We start from the raw sequence: 9,473 nt of genomic DNA on the forward strand, positions 1-9,473 counted from the left end.
GAGAATCAGAAAAAAAAAAAACAAAAAACCCAACCCCAAACTACTGTTCTGGTTTAAGAGAACAATAGCATGGTAGACAATGAATCAAAACAATTTTCAAATGCAAGGGAAAAATAATAAAAAAAGAGAAAGTGACAACTGAGCACTAACGATAGGCTGTAATCAGAAACACTTATCTGGAATTGCCAGGCACCCCGAGCCTGCCCCCATTCAGATGTTGAAAGAGAAGGCTCTCAATGAGACTGTTGCTAAATTATTGCCTCTAGTTTTACACTGCTCTCCTGTTAAAGTGAGACAAAAAGTGAGCCTAAATTTATCTGAATCTTCCCATATTATGTGAGTCGGGAAGATGAGAGAGAAGGATTTGAATCATCTTGCGAAATCCAGTTCTTACTGAAGTGTAGGGCTGAATGTCAAGAAGTAGCACGTCGCTAATTTTTTCTAGGGCAACAGAAGAGGGGATAAAGCCTTTAATCAGGAACAAGCTTTACCTGATAGATCGAATAACCAATACTAAGCAGAGCTTCTCCCATTTTCTTCTGTCTCCTGCGGTTCTTCTGCATCAAGCCCACCAGTATAGTACAGCATGGCTCATCCAAACTCCCTTCATGATCATCATCTGGTTCATCCAACCGGATTTTAAACTGGGGATTGGTCCAGTATGTTGCTAAAAATTTCCAAGGCAAGACAAAAAGAAGGAGATTTTCTTGTTGTTGTAGCCAGGATGGCTGTCACTAGAATTACAGAAAACATCTCTTTTGGAAGAACTTTTGCCTGGAGTTTTTTCATTCCTTTCCATTACATTATATGGTTTTATGTTTTCACAGCTATGCTGAATATCAGCTGGAGCCATGGCAAATCAAAGCACCAAGGTATTTCCTGGGGATTAATAACCAACAGGGAGGAGCTGATATCATTAATTCCAGCCAGTCATTTATCTCCAGGAAACATCCTTGGCTGAGGCTGTTATTGTTACAAGAGGACCAAATGGCAGACAACAGCTCCAGAGGTTTAACCTGAAAAATCAATGGGAAACAACACTGACACTGAACTGTGACACTTTCCCGGCCTACCCAAACCTTTGGAGGATTACTCCAGTCAGTAGTAAAAGTCATGTAAGCAGGAAAAGCAGACAGAGGAAAAAAAAAAATACAGCCATGAACTGCTTAGTGAGTTTGTAATCCCCAACGAGGAAATAAGTGTGAATTAGATCTTGGTTTAGACTGCCAAACTTTTGCTTACTATCTAAACCCCACAGAAAGAGCTGCACCTCCAAGCTCTTCCCACCAAAGCTCCCTCCAGTTCACAATAATTTATTTTGATTATTTTGTTGGTATATCACCAAGTGTCCACTTGGTTGGGTCTCCACCTTGGTAGTTCTGGCAGCCCCCAGCAGTTGAACCCCGTCTCCACTGTCCTGTAAACAGGGTCAGGTCCCATTTATTGACTTCGTTGCTTGTCAGCGTGTCAGGAGTCAAGTTGCAGATCTCAAGGCGGGTGAACTGCCTTTGAAAATCTGAAAATGCCATCCTGGTGCACAAAAAGACCAGTTAGTCCATCAGCCTACAGCAGTTGAGGCAGCTACAAATGGATGCCTCTCCCATCAGGGCAGCAAACATCAGTCATACCATCTTCTGTCACCCCCAGCAGTGGGCAATCCCTCATGAATCATACTTCTTAAGGTAATTCACTAAAATTGGTGGAACAAAATGTGCAAGGAGATGCCATTTAATGGGAGTAAGAGTTGGCCCTTATGAAAGAGTCACTCTGTAGAAAAACAGTCTCAGTTTGTGTTTTCCTTTAATTCTATCACTAATGTTTGTTTTTACTATTCCTCGTAGGTTTGCATGGGTGACAAACCTTGATCACTTCACGCCGCAAGCAGAGTTCTGTTCTCATTTCTCAGTGCCTTATGACCCATATACCTGATTGCACTGAAAGATGGTGGGCATTTATCTTTCCAGTCTAGGACAAAGCGACATGGATTCAGTACTGATACACATAATCAGCTAACTGGGATGGGCTTTCCATTAGGTCTAGGTAAACAAACTCTTCCCAAGCTGGTAATCTAAACTTTTTCATTAGTGTGTAGCATTTCAGACAAAAAAAAAAAAAAAAAGAAACCTCAAAATACAGAGCAGCTGAGGTTCATTCTTACCACCTCATTAATTTTATTACCATCTGGTCTTTATATTTTGGATAAGCACTGAGTTATGCAAGCTGTAATAAAAGGTAATATTTGAATGGGAAGGGAGATAAAAAAGAGGCTAACAATTCACACATGTAATTATTGAGCCCCTTGGTACAGGCAGTTTCACAACTGAAAGGACTGCTTAAAAAGCATACATACACATTAAATGTCCAAAAGATTAAGGTAACTGAACAATTCTCACCAAAACTCTCCATCATCTACTTGCTTATCCAGAGCCTGTTTTTGTTTGGGATCAACGTAATTCCATTCAGGAGCGCTGCAGACAAAGCACAAAGGCAAGCTGTTCAGTTATTGTATTTCATTCTACAACGAGATCAGAGAGTTAGGCTCTGTCTTCGGTTACAGCTGACAAAGGAGTACGTATTTCTCCAACTAGACCTTCTGCCCCTCGCAATAGCAGTACACACTGCAACCTGACTATATTGGGCTGGAATCAGACTGCAACTGTTATTTGCAACAAATAAGCCTTAAACTGAATCATCACTGCCAGGTGTCAGAATGTACAAATATTGCAAACTGGCTGCGTTAGGTAACATGCAGCCTGAAAGTCAGGCAGAGCTTCTCCATTGTAAGATCTGTTGGGATGCCTGATAGTCTCCCTAGGGAAATTATATATAAGCTCTGCTCTTGGGGTCATCAAAGAAAAAGAAAGCAAAAAGATGGGATTAGAAAAAGTATTGCAAAAAACAGTATTGGTCCTTTCCCATTCTGATGCCAGAGTGCAACAAGCTGGATTTTGCTCTGATCTGTTCCCCTGTCATGGTGCAGTTCTGCCTGGTAAAATAAGTGCAACAAAATCAGGATACGGCATGTGGGCTGGAGCACCTCTCCTATGAGGACAGGCTGAAAGAGTTAGGGCTGTTCAGCTTGCAGAAGAGAAGGCTCAGGGAAGACCTTCTAGCTGCCTTCCAGTACCTGAAGTGGCTGGGGTACAGGACTTCCAGTACAGGAAGGCTGGGGAGGGACTTTCTACAAAGGCAGGTAGTGACAGAACAAGGAGTAATGGCTTTAAACTGGAAGAAGTTAGATTTAGATTAGATATTAGGAAGAAATTCTTTCCTGTGAGGGTGGTCAGACACCGGAACAGGTTGCCCAGAGAAGTTGTGGATGCCCCCTCCCTGGAAGTGTTCAAGGCCAGGCTGCATGAAGCTTTGAGCAACCTGGTCTAGTGGAAGGTGTCCCTGCTGATGGCAGGGGTGTTGGAACTGGATGATCTTTAAGGTCCCTTCCAACCCTAACTGTTCTATGATTCTATGTAAGTGTGCCTGAGGCACCTTATCTTGGGGCTGAGCAAAGCAGCTCTGATAAAGGTAAGAATAATTCTAATGTGTATCTCTATTTTCTATCCCTAAGTATTATACAACATCAGCACCAGTACTGCAGTCAGTCAGGACAGGAAACTAAAATTTCAGAGTATTGCAAGAAAAAATATATTGTGGCCCAAATGAAAGTAAAATTTATGCCACTCTAAATATAAAAAGACATGTTGTCACTGCCACTCTCATGGGATTCCAAAGTAGTTGAAGCTTAGAGAGTTTCTGATAGATTTTCAAACTTTTAGGTCCTTAGCTTAGTCAACATACCCATTTTTTCAAGATTCTCCAGTAGAAACCAAATATGGATCTGATACCCAGCAACCTTAGAGTTGAGGCAGAGGCACAATTATTTAGCCCTGCTGTATTTCTCAGTAATAAGATTGGTTTGCATATCCTACTAAGGTCCTAGCACCATCAGTCACATCAAGCTGAGAAAAGTCATCTTGCAAAACGACGTGGATATGGCTTGCATTAGCCTGTTCACAATTAAAATGTGGGTTGTTCTCTTTTATTAGAAAGCCTGAGGCAGGGAATAATGTCCACTGGGCAGAGCAGATCAATATCTAACCTTGCTAATAAATTAATAGTGGTTTATTCCAACTGATTTAGTATCTCTCTTAACTGTGCTTTGTGACTGGATTAACTGAATAGTCCCAATTTAATTTTTAAAAGATATCAAAATACACTGAAGAGAGAGAGACAGGGGCGTATAAAAACCTACTTATCACTCCAAGCTCCAGTCCATTCCACTTCACCCCAGGGATTTCTAAGCCTCACTAGTTTCTCTGGCCGTCCTCGGTAATACACCTAAAAGATCCACAACAAACAGAGCCTGAGCACTTCCATTATTCCAATCATCATGGGGCAATTGCTTTTCAGATAGGACAAAACACAATTTGTACTTGAGTGATGCAGTCCCTTACAATTTGCAATAGTTAAAAGACACCTAGATGCCTTCCACCTTTATTTTATATTATCCTGTGCCACCAAGTGAGCCACTAGCTGCAGCAACCACCATTTCATGTAATGACAGTAACCTGCAAGGAAAAACATCAGCTACAAAACAGCAGCGCACCTACATCCTCAAAAGCAGGAGACATCGCACAATGCAGCAAGGTTGGAAAGAGGTTATTTGGCCTGGACACCTCTGTAATGATCCCAGTTCCAGAGAAGGAGGAGTATCTAGGGCTCACTGTGAAGGTGAGACTAACGGAGGAGTTCATGAAAGAGGCTTTTACTCCTTTCCCGTTGGTGCTGCCTGGAAAAGTACATGCTCCCACCTCATGCAGAATGAACACACGGGGAAGCGGCTGCCTCCTCTGCCATTTCTCCTTTCTGTACCATCCATTTCTGTAACAGCTTGGCCCACCTTTACCTTTTGTACTCCAGTCCGTTGGTACAGTGCAAGTTGCAGGCGGTGCAGTATACTCTATAAAAACTACTAGTACAGAGCTTCTGACCTGGCTACGTACTACAGGTACTTTCTTTTCTGTAAGAGGCTGCATAAGTTAGCAACATTTTTATTTGGCCTGAAAGACATCAGAAAGCTGAAGGCACTACAATATTGCAACCCCAAGGTGTTTTGTACAATGGCCCTGGAGAGGCTGGCTTACCTCTTCTGCTCCAGTGACGGAGTAAGCATGTCCCTTTACCAGCTTCAGACTTGTGATTGCTTCTATTTCAGTTGCAGTCGTTATCTGAGGCAATAAAAGTATACAAGTTTAGGACTATATATATCATGTACAAACACAACTTTCATGACCACATGAATATGGGGGAAGATATCCAAAGTGGTATGCACAATGTGTATCAATATTCCTAATGAAAAGTGTAGTAAACAGAGGCAAGATCCACAGCAGAAGTTCACCTCCACAGTTTCATACCCCTAAGTATGTAGTCCTAGCACAGCAGAGATTCAAGAATGTACAATGAAATCTAAATCTAAATCAAATTTCCAACTCAGGTAACAGATGCAGTCACCTGCAAAGACATACTCAAGTGAACTCGGCTCTACCCTGCCTCAGTTGACATCTGGCATAGCAAAATTTGAATTCTTGTAATCCTATATGTCATGAACCAGGATTTCAAACAAGATAATGAAACGGGATACGCAAGATGTGGAGTTTCCAAAATATGTACAAACATCATCTATAACTTGAGAGAGATTGTATTACAGATGTCAATACTGTCTGGGATTGGAAACCAAAACCAGAACCGGACTACAGGCTACAACAGTGTGTCTAAAAGAGTTTGTTTCTGGTAGCTGAGTGTCTGGAGCTGAAATTACACAGAATTTGAATGAGAAAAGATAGTCAGAGAAAGAAAACAGAGTTCAGGAAGATCAGTCCCCAGTTCATGGATCAAAGTATCATCACAGGCTGTCTTGTAAAAAGGGAGGCATGACAAGAGTTGGTTATTTAGAACGTTGTCTGAAGTTTTTATAATTGAAATCAATAAAAATCTCCCATTAATTGTAGTTGGTTTTTAATTCAGACCTTCCTACCTATGTTTAACATTGGTCCAAGCTTTTGTTACAGTATGAACCAAAGCCCTGAGAAGAGGAGTGAGGAGAGTAAAGCAGTTTCTTACATCGATGGAACATCCAAGCAGAGACCCAGCTCTCAGAGCCTTCTGCATGATCTGGTACAGGTTCGAAGGAGCCCTCCGCAGCTCATAGGACTCAGAGATGCCTCCAGTAAAATCCTCAAAGCCCTCCATAGTGGACCCTCCTGTAAGAGCTTCATAAGAGCCATTCAACCTGTGAGGCAGGTGACAAGAGCTATATAAGCAGCCATCTTCACCTTCAAGCATTGGCACTGCAGAAAGAAGGGTCTATAATTTAGTATCTCTCAGTCTATGTGATCATCAGTGTGACCTGGGGCACTAGAATTAAAGCCCCTTGAAACAGATATTGGGCAATGCCCTTTATGGACCTAGAGGAAACTAAAAAGTGGGTGGAAGGGAGTCTGCATTTGAGTGAAGTGTGTTGTGCCTAACACCACAACCACCTGGGCAGTCGGCTTCAGCACACACAGGAGCACTGCCTCCTGCTTAGCCAGCGTACTTGGCATAGGCCTTCTCCAGCAGCGCGCTCCAGAACTCATTGCCTTCCTCCGAGTGCACGAAGACCAGCTTCCCATTCTTGGAGGGCAGCCTGTCATCCACCACGACGTCCACCCACTCCCCGTACTGCCAGAACTGATGAAAAGAAGAAAGGAAATGATGATGAGGGCTGGTGTGCATCTAATAGCTCCACACAACCATCTTCCTACCCCTTCACCTGTCATCAGTTCCCCCTGGATAAGTCACTATAAGGTTTCATTCTCATGTTGGACTCCTTTCCCTTGTAACAGAGGTAAACTCTTCCCATCCCTGTGAAGCACTGAGCAAGCTTCTTAAGGTTGTATTAAAGCTTTGCTGATAGATAATACTAATAGCAACTTCTTGCACACAACATCTGGAACACTGTCTGTGCTCCATACAGAGCTTACATGGAGAGTTCAGAAAGCTACTGTGTAGACAGCATACTCTGAAGTCTTTTCTTGTCTACTCTTTTAAAGCCAAATCCCTTGGAAAATAAAAAACAATGACTCTGTAAAAATGCTGTAAGGAGAGGTAAGCTAAAGGGGAGGCACTCAATAGTGCTAATCCCTTCTGAAAATACTGGGAAATGTGTGAAACATTGCTAACACTATTTTTTTACCCAAGCACTTGAAACATTTAATCTAGAATTTGATGCAGTCCTGAAAGGAAATGAAACCTTATCAATGTCTATAAATACCTGAAGTGAGGGGGGCAAATGGGTGGGGCTGGGCTCTTTCTGATGGTGCCCAGTGACAGGACAAGGGGCAATGGGCAAAAACTGGAACACCGAACTTTCCACACAAACTTAAGGAAAAACTGCTTTACTGTGAGGCTGTTGGAGCACTGGAACAGCTGCCCAGAGAGGTTGTGGAGTCTCCGTCTCTACAGATGTTCAAAACCCACCTGGACGCTCTCTTGTGCAATCTGATGTAGGGAACCTACTTTGGCAGGGGGACTGGACTAGATGAGCTCCTGAGGTCCCTTTCAGCCTCTACGATTCTGTGATGATTTACAGAAGGTGGAAGGGATAGGTACATGTTCTATAGTATCTCTCCTCACTAAAATATCTCCTTTACCTTTGCAGGGTGAATCCACACTGCTCACACCTAACTTGTAGCCAAACCAGGCTGGCTCAGTCCCAACACACCAAGTCTGCTGGCAAGGAAGTCCAGACAAAGTGGTGGGGAGGGAGTGGAAGGAGGAGAAACCACATCATCCTGAATCCACTCTCAACAGTTGGCAGTGACAGAGCTTGGCTTGACTCATGTGGCATGATGGTTTGGCTCAGTTTACAACCTACATAACTCACCAGAGCCCTATCAGCTGTAAGACAGCAGAACCTAGCCAGTGAGCAGGTGTCATTTAACATTATTTCTGTTCTTCCTTTCTCCCCCACCAAATTCACTGTTATTCTTGAATATTTAGCCTGTGCCAAACACACAAAAAAACCTGATTTTAGCTAAATACTAGCATTTTCCTCTTTTATTCTCAATAACCTGATCATATTAGGTACCTGGAAATGAAAGATCCCAGCATAGTCCTTCTGGAAACTCTGAGCCTTGGGAACAACACGGTACAGAATCTCTGGATTCAAAGTGAGAGATGCAATGGCAGCTAGGAGCCAGCAATCACCTAAAACCACATGTGTTACAGAGCAGAAAGATTCATCAATAAATAATGTTTTGCCAAGCTAATCCTTACACCATCATGTCACGCTCCCATCTAGACTAAAATACCAGCATTAAGTTCTTTGCAAGGTCCTGCCAGACTCAGTATTGGTTCAGCAATTCAGTCTTGTTTTGCTGTTGTATTTGTCTCTTTTGCTCATTTTCCACTCACCCAGACCACACAGGTGTCTTGGGACCTCTGAGGCTGATCATGGTGGTAATTTGAAAGGCATCATGGAGGCTTTGCTATTTTGATTTTTTAATGAAGGTGTGAAAGAAGGCTGCTTTATCTAAGCTTGTTAATGCTCTCAAGAAACCAAGAACATAGCCAGAGAGAGAAAGCATTTGGGGTATGGGTTGCAAAGCCTGGCTGGGCAGTACAGAGTTAATGACTGACAATACTTTAATTAGACCTGAGCCACCACACCTGAGAGAAGTAAGGGCTTAGAAAGTGGTGCAGTTGACCTGAGAGAAGTAAGGGCTTAGAAGGTGTCCAGAAAATGTAAAAGCTCTGGGTTGATAGAAGGGTGGTGGGACTTTCTGTCTTTTGGAGAAGATCTAACAGATAGCAGGAACACTTGGGTGGCTACTCCTTCTTAGCATTTTCTTTGAAGGTCTGAAATTGAATGAGCTCTTAGGGCTATTACTAGAGATCTGCCCATGTGTCTAGTGGAAGCTGAAGTCTCTTGGGAACTCTGTGAGAAGGTGAGTCCTTTCTCTGGTCCACTCTATCCTGGAAAGGGTGGGCATGCCCAGCCCTCACTGGAGGCTGTGTGTCTTGCAGCTCAAGCTGTTTGCTGGGTTGGTTACCTGCTTGTTGTGGATTGAAGGCTGGGTAAGTGGCAGCCTCTATCACACCAAAGGTGGTGCCCCTGGGAAACTCATGGGTTTCTTACAGTGTTTGCATACTGCAAACAGTAGGAAGAATTTTTATGATTGTCTGTTATTTCCGAGGTGTGCAGAAAGCCTAGGAAAACAAAGCTGTTCTGAAGGTACTAACATTTTCCTGGTTCCCTGTGGATTATCTGTGCCAAAACATAGTTTCATTGTGCAGGTGTGTATTCTGCAGAAGGAACTAGCATAACAGCTCTTGCTTCAGTAGAAATAAGCAAATGGAGAAACCAAGGAAAGAGTTTAATCTATAGCATGACTGAGTTGTCTCAGAGTAGCAGTTAACTCTTCATATTGACTTGA

At 42.9% G+C, this 9,473-nt stretch overlaps 1 protein-coding gene across 1 annotated transcript in view; it reads right to left on the reverse strand.

Annotated features, from left to right (window-relative positions):
- The window catches only part of CAPN8 (calpain 8), a gene marked incomplete at its 5' end in the record, with an annotated part of 19,942 nt that extends 11,640 nt beyond the window's left edge, over window positions 1-8,302 (reverse strand). Inside the window, 8 exons of the mRNA XM_010163045.1 lie at window positions 492-667; window positions 1,370-1,530; window positions 2,394-2,468; window positions 4,250-4,335; window positions 5,142-5,225; window positions 6,118-6,286; window positions 6,593-6,726; window positions 8,126-8,302. Coding sequence (XP_010161347.1) covers window positions 492-667; window positions 1,370-1,530; window positions 2,394-2,468; window positions 4,250-4,335; window positions 5,142-5,225; window positions 6,118-6,286; window positions 6,593-6,726; window positions 8,126-8,302 — 1,062 coding nt within the window. The remainder of the gene's footprint in view (window positions 1-491; window positions 668-1,369; window positions 1,531-2,393; window positions 2,469-4,249; window positions 4,336-5,141; window positions 5,226-6,117; window positions 6,287-6,592; window positions 6,727-8,125) is intronic.
- Window positions 8,303-9,473: the final 1,171 nt, after the last annotated feature.

The sequence above is a fragment of the Antrostomus carolinensis genome, unplaced genomic scaffold (assembly GCF_000700745.2).
Source record: "Antrostomus carolinensis isolate BGI_N321 unplaced genomic scaffold, ASM70074v2 scaffold11772, whole genome shotgun sequence".
NCBI classification, from domain to species: domain Eukaryota; kingdom Metazoa; phylum Chordata; class Aves; order Caprimulgiformes; family Caprimulgidae; genus Antrostomus; species Antrostomus carolinensis.